The 13,302-nt window shown below is 49.7% G+C and overlaps 5 protein-coding genes across 5 annotated transcripts; 3 read left to right on the forward strand and 2 right to left on the reverse strand.

Moving 5' to 3' along the window:
• Positions 1 to 821: 821 nt before the first annotated feature.
• On the forward strand, positions 822 to 2,930 carry BC939DRAFT_499630 (Mur ligase; the record flags this gene model as incomplete). The annotated part of the gene is made up of 7 exons (XM_051559962.1): positions 822 to 839; positions 942 to 1,073; positions 1,207 to 1,327; positions 1,417 to 1,541; positions 1,655 to 1,966; positions 2,061 to 2,401; positions 2,495 to 2,930. 7 exons carry the CDS (start codon positions 822 to 824, stop codon positions 2,928 to 2,930), a joined length of 1,485 nt encoding a protein of 494 aa, XP_051416295.1.
• A 753-nt stretch (positions 2,931 to 3,683) lies between these two features.
• Positions 3,684 to 6,625, forward strand: BC939DRAFT_473718 (uncharacterized protein; the record flags this gene model as incomplete). The annotated part of the gene is made up of 4 exons (XM_051558369.1): positions 3,684 to 4,376; positions 4,459 to 4,684; positions 4,776 to 5,003; positions 5,100 to 6,625. 4 exons carry the CDS (start codon positions 3,684 to 3,686, stop codon positions 6,623 to 6,625), a joined length of 2,673 nt encoding a protein of 890 aa, XP_051416296.1.
• A 394-nt stretch (positions 6,626 to 7,019) lies between these two features.
• Positions 7,020 to 9,659, forward strand: BC939DRAFT_439569 (uncharacterized protein). The gene is made up of 3 exons (XM_051553982.1): positions 7,020 to 7,186; positions 7,314 to 8,998; positions 9,089 to 9,659. The coding sequence occupies exons 1-3, from the start codon at positions 7,147 to 7,149 to the stop codon at positions 9,449 to 9,451; spliced, it is 2,088 nt and encodes a 695-aa protein (XP_051416297.1). The 5' UTR covers positions 7,020 to 7,146; the 3' UTR covers positions 9,452 to 9,659.
• BC939DRAFT_284443 (uncharacterized protein) lies at positions 9,659 to 11,633 on the reverse strand. The gene has a single exon (XM_051551233.1). The coding sequence runs from the start codon at positions 11,432 to 11,434 to the stop codon at positions 9,740 to 9,742; it is 1,695 nt and encodes a 564-aa protein (XP_051416298.1). The 5' UTR covers positions 11,435 to 11,633; the 3' UTR covers positions 9,659 to 9,739.
• BC939DRAFT_392778 (kinase-like domain-containing protein) lies at positions 11,464 to 13,121 on the reverse strand (the record flags this gene model as incomplete). The annotated part of the gene is made up of 8 exons (XM_051552045.1): positions 11,464 to 11,631; positions 11,725 to 11,851; positions 11,940 to 12,022; positions 12,109 to 12,129; positions 12,231 to 12,328; positions 12,409 to 12,557; positions 12,674 to 12,891; positions 13,038 to 13,121. The coding sequence occupies 8 exons, from the start codon at positions 13,119 to 13,121 to the stop codon at positions 11,464 to 11,466; spliced, it is 948 nt and encodes a 315-aa protein (XP_051416299.1).
• Between the last annotated feature and the right edge of the window lie 181 nt (positions 13,122 to 13,302).

Below are 13,302 nucleotides of genomic sequence, written 5' to 3' on the forward strand. Positions count from 1 at the left end.
TTCCTGCGTCAGAGTTGTTGTTGCTACTGTTGCTACTGTTGCTACTGTTGCTGCTGTTGCTCCTGGGTCTGCATCCAGCCAACCAGAAGCGGGCATTTTATCCTCCTGCTGCAGCTGAGTCTGTCCAGCTGCCGGAGGGGATCAACGGAAAAGCGGATCCCTCCAGCGGATGTTGATCCCATCCCAGTTGACTTCGCTCTCGCCGATAAACAAGGAGCAATCCCTCGACCTCCCTCCATTGCCCTCGACACTCTCTTCCACTCGCCATTGACGCTTTCCGTTTTCCACTTTCCACTTTTCACCTTCCACTTTCCACTTTCCACCCCAAACTGTCTGTCTGGCCGATTCCCTTTCGCGCCATGTTCATTGTCCGCCCGGGGACACGCGCTGCTCTCCTTGGCCACCTTCCCGCTCCCTCAACCCCATCCATCGCATCCAGATCAGGATCACTCGCTCACCACTCCTCTCTACCACGCGGCAGCAGAAACAGCACGTGTGTCGCCCACTCGCACCCGCACTCGCCCTCGCACTTGCCCTTACACACTTTTTCTTCTTCCACCGCTTCTTCTTCTTCTTCTTCTTCTTCTTCTTTCTTCCCCCTCCCTCATCCCTCGCGACCCTCCTCTTGCCAGGCTGCAGCTACACTCCAGCATCGCTCACCTGCACAGCCGCGACTGCATCGACTGGGAAGACCCATCGGATCCACCCTCTCCACTACACGCCTCTTCTCTTCCCACTCGATCCCAAAGGGGCCCTCATCAACACCACCTTCAGATCACCTTGTCCACCTGGACGAACGTATAAAGATATTTCCCAGCCCAATGCCTCGCTCATACGCTGTATGACAATTCTCCACTTTGATCTACAGATTCATTCTCTCCTGTGTCTACAGCTCGCGCTAACCCTGGAGGAGGTGTGTGTGTGATATTTTTAACGTCTAGGATGCCGTTGACAAGCTCAATGGCCTTCAAACTAACTTTGCCGTTCTGGAGGCGGTTCGCAAGTCAGGAGGCAGCGCCAACAAGAATTCGTTATCAGAAGTGGTCGAGTTTGTCCAGCGAAGCGGATACAATGTATGGAACTCAACAGGAATCGCAGCGCTCAATTGAATTGTCTCCTGAATCCCACAAGGATGCTGTGAACCGTTTCCATAACGCTCTCCCCTCTCTCGCTCCCTCCCTTCTTTTATCTTTACTAATCTTAAAGCCCGAAGACTTTGACGAATTGAACTTGATTCATGTAACTGGCACAAAGGGTAAGGGCTCCACCTGCGCCTTGACAGAGTCCATCCTCCGCAATTACAATTGCAAGAAGCAGATCAAGACTGGTAATGCCCAATGGACGGATTATAAGATAATGTTGCTGCTCTATAAATGATGCGCTGTACTAACGCTTACATTCTCTTGTATCTCGTAGGGTTGTATACCTCGCCGCATCTTATGGAAGTCAGAGAGAGAATCAGGATCAACGGGACGCCTATCAGCCAGGATCTCTTTGCAAAATATTTTTTTGAAGTCTGGGATCGTCTCGATTCAACTGGGGTAAGTGTGCAGTGTCATTTGAGCTTGTCTGTAAACACGAATGCCAAAATGACGCGATATCTGACTCTTTTTTTTTATTTTTATTTTTTATTTTTTGCCACTGTTCTGTGCAGGATAAATCCAAGCCAGGCTACTTCCGTTTCTTGACTGTGCTGGCCTTCCATGTCTTCAAGCAGGAAAAGGTTGACGTGGCCATCCTTGAAGTTGGAGTCGGTGGCGCGTATGACTCTACGAACATTATTCACAAGCCCATTGTTTGCGCTGTCGCAGCACTTGGCATCGACCATGTCTCTGTCTTAGGATCGACTTTGGGAGAGATTGCATGGAACAAGGGAGGCATATTCAAGCAGGATGTCCCGGCGGTTTCCTCAGAACAGGTTGAGGAGGGCCTCACTGTCCTTCAAAGTAGAGCACAGGAACTTGGGGTAAATTGCAGCTGGTTGGCTGTATGAGTTCGCAGTTTCTTCATTGAGTACCATGCAAAGCACTCAGTGATTGATTGATTTTTTGTAACCGTAGGCAACCCTTCAAGTGGTTCCTGCCTTTACAAACGAGGGACTGGGCGACGTGACCATCGGGCTGGCAGGAAAGCATCAGGTAGCAAATGCTGCACTAGCATCTGCTATTTGTCGTATATGGATCGAAAAGGTGTTTGGCGAAAAGATTACAGCAGCGAATGGCGTTGTTCCAAAGGAGTTTGTCAAGGGTCTTGCAAGTGCCCGCTGGCCGGGCCGTGGTCAGATCATGATCAGGAATGACAAGCCCAAGATCACCTGGTTCTTTGACGGTGCCCACACTGCAGAGAGTATTTGCGTCTGTGCAGATTGGTTCAAGGACGCTAGTCACAAGGATATCCAAGGGTAAGTAGTCCTTCAGCAACCATATGTAAAAATTGCTTTGACATCCTCGGCAACGTGCTAACTTTCACCACGATTGGCTTATCTGGCATTTAGAGCCGTCAAGAAGGTGCTTATGTTCAACTGCACCGGCCCCCGCGATGGTGATACCCTTCTGGGACCCCTAGCCAAGATTCAGACAAATGTTCACTTTGATCAGGCGGTATTCACTCCAGCAATCACATTTGCCTCGAACACATACAAGGGGGACTTGGTCAACAACAATGCTCCAATGGACCTGGAACTGAAGACGCAAAAGACATTGGCGGCCTGCTGGGTCAAGCAAGTTGGGCTAGCCTCTGGCTCAGAATCGGAAGGACAGGAGGATGTCAGGACGACTGTGTTGCCATCGATCGAGCACTCTGTCAACTGGATCGACGACTACGTCAAGAATGAGATTGAGCACGGTGCAGACCACGTCCAGGTTCTGGTGACGGGAAGTCTGCACCTTGTTGGAGGCGTACAGAGCGTCCTCGGTTGCGAGATCGCCTAGGTTTAGAATGTTCGTAGACAATATATCGCATTATTGTTCATCCATGCATGCACAATAACTTTCGCCCTTGAATCGGGCCCTGTGACTTGTGGACTGATCACGGGATCCGTCTAGGCATTCGCGTTTCCTGCGCCTTTTCATATTTTCTTTTCTTCCTGCAGCTATCATAGGCGACTACAGACGAAAATACGGCCTACGCTCAAGGCATCTCATCATCCTCGCTTCCTTGATCGCTTGTTTTCATCACTCATCAAAACATCTCATTTCCTCATTCTCATCCGCGTTTTCATCAGCATTTCTCGACAGCCGTTGTAACTCGAATTACGTACCCTCCAGAAAACAGGACTATACCACTTGCTATCGGGCTCCGTCTTTCTCTTCGCGCTTCCTAGGGTAAGTCTCGGGTGAACTTACAGGAAAGAGAATGGCCACGAAGAAGCCCACCCACCCAATGCTGCGTTAAATAAGGAGTATGGGAACCATGGAGCGAGTGAGGAATGGACTGACGTACTGACGCTGTGTATTGTTGTACGTTTTTATGCCATAAAGGACCCGCCAGAAGAATCAAGGATCAAGCACACGATAAAGGAGATGCAAGTGTCCTCAGGGCCAGTCTGACCCTTGGATATCGACTCACACGTGGCAGGTCCGTCGCTATATTCAGCTTTTAACATTCAGCTCCTTGCTTTCTCTCTCCATTAGAAACCCCTGCCTGGACTGTCAGCGCGGGGACAGTGTATCCCCCCGGAGATAATGTCTGAGTCCATCACCCAGGACCTCTGCTTGGTCGAGCGGATTCTTCAAAAGAGGACTGATGCAGAGACAGGAGCCGTCGAATATTTAATCAGATGGCAGGGGTCGGATGCACAAGGAAAACAATTTGAGGACTCTTGGGAGCCTGAGCAGAACGTCTTGGGAGAGGAGCTCATCGAGGAATTCGAGCGCAGGCAGGCCGCAAGGCGTGCACAGCGTCGAACATCTCCCAGCAGGACAAAAGGACCTGGGCCATGGGACGGTGCAACAGATTCGAGGCACAGTATTCGCTCCTTGCAGCCAAATTCAATAATGCAGATGAGCACGTCACTACATCCTGAGGGGGCCTCGATGAATCATCCGGATATGCCACATGGTGCTGTCCTGGAGCCTTACCCTCCGCTCCCGCCACCAGGGTTCTATGCTGGTCACCCATATCAATACCCGCCGATGTACAGCCATCCCAGTTACCCCATACCGTACCCGCCACTGCCTCCTCCATCACATCGAGGCCTTACAGTGCGTGGACAGCCCAAACGGGACAGACCGTCACAGGACAATACAAGGTACTCCAAACGTAGGCTGTCCTCTGGAGTCGCCGGCGACCTGGGATTACTAGTAGCAGGCTCAAGAACACTGGAAGATATATCACCAGAGGAGTCTGATGCATTAGAAGGTGTCAAGCAACAAAAGGTACAAGTGTTTACATCTTTTATGGCGAGGACAAGGACATGTGCGATTTACTATATTACTGACAATTCAATACGATGATTAGAATGGACAGTCGGTGCGCAGTCATCTGGATCGACCTGGCGAATACGCTATGAGAAGACGGGCTTTGAGCAGTAACGAGAACGCCCCCTCCACTATCCGACTGCTGAAGCTGGACTTTGACCACGAAAAGGCGTTCTTCCGGTCTGTCATCGAGAAATCAGCTCTGGTTAAGGATGCAAACATGCGCGCAGAGATGATTCGATTTCTAAAGGATCCCAATAACCCAGGTACGTCTAAGGCATATGTTGTTTTATTTTAATAAGCGAATGGGCAGTTGAACTCATTCGGACTGTATCGATTTATCGTATAAACAATTAGGATTACCACAGGGTGCTTTGCTACTGGAGTCACAGACGTGGCTCATCGAAGTCAAGGAGCGTCCAGAGACATCCAGCAGTCTGTTTCTAGCACTAGATGTCCCCAAAGGCATTGTGAAAGCGTTGTCAATCCCAGAGAGGCTGTTGGAGCACAAAAGGCTCCCTGGAGAGGGTATCGTAATGAAGGAACGTGCAGTAGTATCTGCAATCATGGAGGGTGATTTGCAAGGTATGTTTACCGGCACAATACTGACCTTATCTGTACATGGTCACTGTCTTATCTCTGTATAACGTTTCACCAACTCTGCTCACATCAATATTATAGGATCCGGACTGTACCAATCAATATCGGACGATCCATCACAGCTTTTATCCAACGCACCTCCGTCAACAGCAACGGGGTCTGCAGAGACATCAGATCAAGACTCTCAATCGACGCCCGCAATATCATCGGGTCCAGCAGCAATCACACCATCAGACCCAAAACTGCAGCATCCGCGAGCCAATGGTGATATCGCCATGGGATTGGAAGATTTGGATAGGAGCCGTACCGACATAGGCATTAACTCGCTGATGAGCTGCAGATGGACGGATTGTCAGCAGACATTCGCCACAATGAGGGACCTATCAATGCACGTTCAGCAGGCACATTTACAGGGACTGTTACCGGAATCAGAGCGTAATGTATCAGATGCATCCACCATGTCACCCACTGCCGCTGACGTGGATATGGATGGGCCATGGGTGGAACCCACCTTGGAGAATTCCAATAGGCTTGCTCAGGATGCATACCAATTGCTCCGAGACCAGATTGCGAGCACGAAGGAGTTGACGTTGAAGATGGACCGACAGATCCGGGACTCGCGTGCGCTCTACATGTCCGCGATTTCTGGAACAAAGGAGAACATCAGGCGGTTGGAGGCCCATCTGGAGTGGGAGATGATGAAATGGGACAAGTATCGAGACCAAAAGGGCCGGATGCTGGCTCGGGACAATGACTTCAATCCGCTGCAGGAAGAAGCAGAGTCGAATGGGAATCAGGCGCAGCCAAATGGCTCACGAGCTCATGAAGGTTCTGACCTTGATCTTGAGGCTCGGAGGATGGACAAACCTATTGAGGCGCAATCGATGAACTCTATTCGCGACATTCAGAGGATGCTGGTGGACGCCAAGGATAACTTGTCACGACTCGAGGAGGACAATATGGCACTTTTTGAAAAGAGGCGTACACTGGATGCGGAGCTGCGATCACTGGAGCAGAGTTACAATCAAGCTACAGCACAGCGTGCTGTTCTCAAGAACAGTCAGGATGCCGCGCTGGAGGAACTCAAAGTTCGGACCAGGAACATTGAAGACTGCAAGGCAGCAATGAAACAGGACCAGATGGGGTCTCAGAGGGTCGTCGGTGAGCTGCAGACCATGATTGGCGCATTAATGCACCCACAGCCCTCACAGCAGCGTGAACCGCAGCCAATATATCCTTCTCATGAGGCACATGAAGTACCCAACGGCCAGACGGCGACTCTGTCACCATTAACTGTGGAAGTAGCGGCTACAGCAGCACCGGAGACCTTTGCTGATCCAGCGCTACTGTCTACAGGACCTTCAGTACTGCCAGCCAACGCGCCTGTAATCAAGTTTGCTGGATCACCACCAGCATTATCTTTTTGCGCTTCAGCTACTGAATCATCGGCCGGTAGTGCGACAATGCCAATGTCTTCCGAGTCAACTGCTTTTCAACCACTGGACTCTGTTTCGGTACATCATGAAGCGCAGACCCAAGGGACATCTACTACCTCCAATGTGCCCACTAATTTCATCGAGCTCCTCACCAAAAATATCAATGGATAGATAGCCTGACGAAACAGAGACCCTGCATTTTTCTCCCTTCCCCTTCTTGTTTCCATTTCATTCGTCTCTTTCAGCCTCTCCAAGTAGACGTGTAATACCATAGACTGTTTTTCTTTTCACCAAAAAGCATATTTATTCATTATTAGTCTCACGAAGCGTCTTGAAATAGAGCCGAGCCTCTCCACTTTGATTCTTTCTTGTCTGTCAACTTGTCAAGCTGATCACAGAATTTATAATAGTCTAATAGTCAAGCGGAGATGGCTAGACTATCTCCGCCCCGATCGAGGTCAATCCGGGTCGCGGATACAGGCGTCTGGGGGGTGTGGTTCACGTGAGTCAGCCTTTGCTGGGACGCGTCCGAATTTTTTTTAATCACATACACACTGAACAACATCACATTCATTCGACTGTACACATCCATCGCTTTTGCAACACTCGCCTATTCCTTTTCCCCGAGTCTTTGCTGCGATTTCCGGGATTATCCATCGTCACTCGCCACTCGCCACTACCTTCCATTCATCATGGAGCTGATGAAAGAAAATCAGCCCGCACCTTTGGATGGTAAGATGCACACACTTTTTTTCATTCTTCATCCTGGGATAGGAACAGGAGCAGGAACAGAAACAGAACACCCTTTCTCTTGAGCATCCATACTGAAGCAATTTCTACCCTCTTATGCAATATCCAGTTGCATGGAATAATGGCAGCTTGGATGGGCTTGACTTGTTGCTCAAAGCCGCGACAAAGACTGCCCAGGCAAAGGAGCCGGGCATGAAGAAGCCCAAGGCGCCATCGATGGCTCTAAATGGTTCTTACGATGCACCTGTGATTGTGGGCAGAGGCTCCCAGGCAACACTAAACCTCGGCAGGATCAACAAGCAGGTGTCGAGACGCCATGCTATCGTTCAATGGTCCAAGGAAGCATCGGCTTTTCAGATTACGGTCCTCGGCCAGAACGGTGTCCGCATCAATGGCATAGGATACCCCTCGGGACAGCAGACAACACTTCGGGAAGGCGATATCGTCGACTTGGTCGGCGTCAAAATGCGCTTTTTTTTACCTGCAGGGCCAGCTCCTGCGCAGGCACATCTGAACTTCGAGGATCAGCTTGTTCAAGCAGACGAAAGCGATCCCTTCTTAGTCCCTGCAGGCCTGTCGACTCCCAAGCGAACGAACACTATCATGCCAGCTCATCAATTGGCGACTCCGACCTACTCCTCGCCCATTCGTGACCCTTTGAGCTCGCCCTCTCAATTGACGCCCACAGCACGCATGCGACACAAGATACTGAAATACGATTACTCGCCCATAACCAGGAATCCCTTTGACTCACCATCATCCGATACAGGGAACGAATTCGGATCATCTCCGGTCAAGTCGAAACCCATCTTTGCATTGGATACCTCGCCCGTTCGTCGACCTGCTGGCCTGGAGAGTCCCATATCAGAAGGCAACATTTTCTTTGACGACGAACCTCCCAAAAGCCCATCAAAGTATTCCGCCCAGCGTGCACCTTTGGCGCCACTGTCGTTGATTGAGAACGGACAGTCGACCATTTCTAGGCCCCAGACAGCCATCAACCGTTCAGCCACTGGACTCCCGTCACAGACGGCTTCTGCGCTCATCAAGGCGAAGCCCAGCAACGTGCTAAAGATGTCTGCGTCGTTGAAATCAGGGAATACAGAGACCAATAGTGCGAAGCTTGAGAAGACGATGGCACTGCAGAGCATCACCCAATCCATGGATGCGAAAGAGAACGTTCGTCCAGGAAAATCAGCAGACAATGTCTCTAACAAATCTCGACCATCGTCCTCGCCTACCAAGGCGCAACACGTCAAGCTCGTCTCAAAGGATTCAACAAGCCCGGTCAAAAAGGCCTCGGAAAAGAGCTCGACTGAGGCGACCAAGAAGGCATCAGCAAAGATTTCGACCGATACAATCAAACGGCAGCAAAAGGAGAAGAAAGAGGTGAAGGGGGAGGAGGAGAAGGCACAAGAGAATGATGAGAACGTATCTTTATCATCGCCAGAGACCCCGGCAAATAAGTCGCCCATGGACTATACGGAGATGATCATCGACACCCTCGTCTTTGCGCGCAAGAAGAAATCGATGACCTTGAGCGAGCTCTTTGATGAGATGGTTGCGAGCCAGCCTTCGTTGATGGCGACACACGAGCCCGAGGAGATTAAGGAGCAGATGATGCAGTGCCTGACGGCCGCCCGCTGTGTCGGCAAGATCACACGCAAAGGTAAAGATGCTTACAACAAACCGCTGGAGAACCAATGGTATTATATTCCAGAGTGCGACCACAATGTCATGCGCAAACTCACTCGACAGGAGGTCATGCCAAGCGCTCGCAAGTGCACACTGAAGGTAATATTAGTCCGTTCTTTATCCTTTTACTTTTATGACAGCAATGGAATTATGACGCAATGCTAACGACTCGATCTATTCATCCTGCAGGACAAGCAATACTTCTTCAAGATGCCACCCAAGCTGCCGTACCACCGCAAGTCGACATCACCCTACGCTGTCAAGCCCTCGGCCCGTCGTACCAAGGAGTCAAGCAAACTGTCCGCAGGAGCAGACGACAATGATGTCTCTTCCTCTTCTTCTGAACCCGAAGACGAAGCAGATGAGCCCGTCCAGGCGACAAGGAAGCGCAAGATGGCCAACTCTGAACATGTGGACAAGAAGCGCAAGGACACACAAAAGGATTACGAGAAGGAGCAAGAGGAGGGGGATGGTGACGATGATGATGAGGAGATCGACGCGCACAATGACTCGCTGGACGATCTTTCCGAACTCTCTGGATTGTCCGACTGAAAGCAGACGCGAACGAAGAGGAGGAGGCAGTCCTCATACCTTCAACGACACCCCTGCTCCTTGTTCTTGATTTTCGTCGTCTTTTCTTTTCCTTTCTCTTTCTCTTCACATCAGAGCTGTAACAACTTTTTATTTTTAGTCTTAGTCTCCAAATATACTTTCCTGAGACAAATAAACGTTCTTGAAAATCATTATTAAAAAAATAATAATGTTCCTTTACTAAAATACATTACACCGACTACAATAACCGAGGATGGATAGTATTGTGACACATCCTTACAAACGCTTTCAGGATCCCATGAGGTTTCTATACGGCAAAGGGCCCCCTGAGCCAGCGGGCGGTGGCCGCTGATACGTCTTCTTAATAAACGGACTCGGAATATCATCATCCCATTCCATCCTTAGATCCTCGTCCTCGAGTCGCTGGCTCCGTTCTGGCGTAGAGTGCCGTTGAAACCGTTCGTCGCCGAAATTCGTCGCGCTCTGGGACTTTGACGGTGTAGTCGATGTATCCTGAGCAACTGCATTGCCATTTGTCGCACTCGCCGCCGCTAAAGACTGGGTGTCATTGCTGTTCAAGGATGGTATCGAGGCGGATGCGGTGCTTAGGGTGCTGTGGCTGTTTGACCCAGCCGAGGAAGAGGCCAAGGCAGAATTGAATCGACTATGACCGATTGAGGGGATTAGATGAGGTCGAATTGATGAAAGACGACTAGTGGTCACGGATGATGAAGAGAAGGGCGGGTACAGGCTTCGACTGGATGAACTATTAGGCGTGGATGTTGGTCGTAGGGAATTGCCAGTGTTCACTGAAACACTTGATGGCTGGGAAGAAGAGTCCGTTGTATCTGACATCTGCATATCGAGATTGGTGGTTGGGGATGTCGTGAGAAGGGTCGTAGACGCTGTGAAGGTGAGACCTGGTATTGAATTATGGTTGGACGAGACGCCAGTCAGGCCTCCTGCAGATGTGGTCGCCGCGCTTGGTTTCATGAACTCAGGCACCACAAATGGGTTGATACTGGAGGAAGGAGCTGGAGTTTTGCTCGATAGTGATGTCGACGACATGGATGCCACTAGCGCAGATGCTGATTTTGACTTCCCTCTCAGTCTCTGAGAGTCTGCAGTAGACAAAGATGTCGCGGCAGAGCCCCCAGAACTTAAGCTAGGCAATTGTCCAAGTCTTCCTGAAAGTCTCGTTTCCTTGCCATTAGCGCCTTGATACGTGTAAGATTGTCCCTGCAGAAGTTTTGAGGCAGTGGATGGATTCTCGGTAGAAGCGGTTTTCGGAGCATTGCCCGAGTTGCTTGCCAATTGGCCGGACGCATAGGTGCCGCCCAAATCCAATGCTTCTGAGGAAGAGGTTTGCTGCGCGGAGAATACGTTGGTAATTGATCCGTTTGATCCTGAAGTGCGATACACGCTAGCTGCCTGCAGTGAATGTCGTCCTGCGGACAAGCCGGTTTTACGCCGAGGAAACGTCCGCGTGTTCTGCCCTTGATCTGCTGCCAATGCCGCAAAAAATCGTTCCATCGTATTGCTGACATTTGCCTGAGAGGTTGATGCTGTAGATGCAGTGGTAGAGTGCATGGCATGAGAGGCTGTGGTATTAGTCGAGAGACTATTAGTTTTACTGGCGGTGGCAGTAGTGGTAACAGTAGTGGTGTCGTGGAGACTCCCACTGTCTATTGCCATGGGTTCACTAAGCTTAGAGGACATGACCTTCCGAGCCATGGATTGTCGTTTCTCCTGTTCCAGTAAGAGCTCGCGTCGCCTTTCATCTAGCTGTTGTCGCTCCCAGGTCAACTTCATCTCGCGCTCAGTCAGACTTGATTCCCGATTACGTAAAATCTCCTCCCGAGAATTGAGCACCGTCTCCTTCTCTCTCAGCATTTGGTCCGCTGTCTGGAAGTTCTTTTCAGCATTCATCAAATACACCTCCTTCTCCTTGATCTTCTCTTCCCTTTCAATTAGTGAGCGCATAATATGATCGAGCTCAGCAGATCTAAAAATCAAGAGAAGGTAGACAATAAGAATTTAATCCATTCCTGATAGTCCCTGAGCGACTTGGTCCATGTCGTCCATTGTTTAACGTACTTTCGCTTTAGTTCGAGCTGAACGCTGATGTTTTTGATCCTCGGATTTGCGAGTAAATCCGTTGTGGTCGGCCGCCTCTTTGGCTAATGGTAAAAGTACAGATATTCATTTTATCAATTCCGTATCTGTATCGCCAACCCTGCAAGGCACATTATTCGATATATAGATCGACGTACATTGACTTGTAACATGGCTCTAACAACCATATTCAACTCCTGAGAATATTGAGCTGGCAACATCTGGATCCTACCCATCTTAATCTTTAAAGAAAGCGCGGCCTGCGTATCGGCGAGGAAAGGCGGCCTATAGAGGACATATTGGCGATCAATAAATCTTAATACTGGCACACAACACAATCGTGAATGAGATATATGACCCTTGAACACCTTACTCTAGTGCACACATCTCGAATACGACGCAGCCCAAAGACCAAATATCCGACTTCACATCATATACGGACTCGCTGATGAGCTCCTATAATTACATATTCCAATAGCAGTTAGTACTAACAAGATTTGTCGTCGTCCGCCTCCGGGTGAAACCCAGCGTGGTCGACTTACAGGAGACATGTAGAAGGGTGTCTATGTTGAAGATAAATAGAAAAAAGACGTTAGCCGATATCAAGAGCGTACACGTTTAGTGCAGCGGCACAATAAACGGCGATTTATCAAACAGCACGAACCCCAACATATGTTTGCGCAAAGGCCATTTGCGGATTCGTAAGCGATCGAGATAGTCCAAAGTCTCCCAATTTGACGTTCTTCTTAGCGTCCAAGAATACTAGAGTGAGAGGTTCATGAAGTTAGATCTGCGCACAAATGAAACCTTGCTCCATGTTCCTGTGTTGAATATCCATATACCATTGTCAGGCTTCAAGTCCCGATGAAGAATGGGTCGCGGTGTCAACTCGTTGGAATCCCCGTTCTTTGCTATGCCACAGTGACACTCGTGCAATGCCAAAACCAATTGCGTCATGATGCCCCAAACGAACTCTTCCGGTATAGGAATCCTAGGTAACATTAATTAAGTTGACGAAATGGAACAATCAGGTCGTCAGTTTCGTCAGTTTTGTCAGCTGCTGTCCTAGTATCCGCTCGATTCCTTCGCTTATTGCCTGGTACCTACGATCTTTCCTTATGCCGCTTGATCACTGCTGCAAGGTCCCCACCTTCGCAGTATTCCATGAGAATGTAGATGAAGCTGTGCTCCCGGTCGATGACGCGTTCTAGAAACTCGACAATATTTGGGTGCTTGAGGTCCTTCAAGATGTTGACTTCCGCTACAAGTTGTTCCTTCTCCTTTGTGCTCATTTTACGATAGTCGATCTCCTTTCTCGCCAAGATCTGTGGGTTGCCCATAAGTTTATGATTAAATTGAGAGGGAAAGGGAACTGCATCAGTGCATACTCAGGATTCGGTGCCCTTCATAGTGCAGTGTCCCTGCATAAGAAATAACGAGTGAACGCAAGGTTGTCCCGGTAGCGCCTTACCTTGCCGTCGGCTTTTCTCCTGACTTTGCGAATCAAGCCAAAGGATCCGGAACCGATGGATTCCAGGGCCTCGTAGCCGTCCATCTGCAGGACGTCATGTTGCATGCTGAGTGCGGGGCGAATCAACTAGCGGGCAATACGATGTCAAGAAGAGCTATAACGATGGACAATGCGATGCTGCAGGAGGCGGGGAGGAAATAAGGAGAGACGGTGTAGAATCGCGCGCTCTGGTTTGACAAATACGCCACTGCTGCACCTTCAAACC

Source organism: Gamsiella multidivaricata (assembly GCF_025024155.1).
Source record: "Gamsiella multidivaricata strain RSA 2152 chromosome Unknown BC939scaffold_7, whole genome shotgun sequence".
Lineage (NCBI taxonomy): Eukaryota > Fungi > Mortierellomycota > Mortierellomycetes > Mortierellales > Mortierellaceae > Gamsiella > Gamsiella multidivaricata.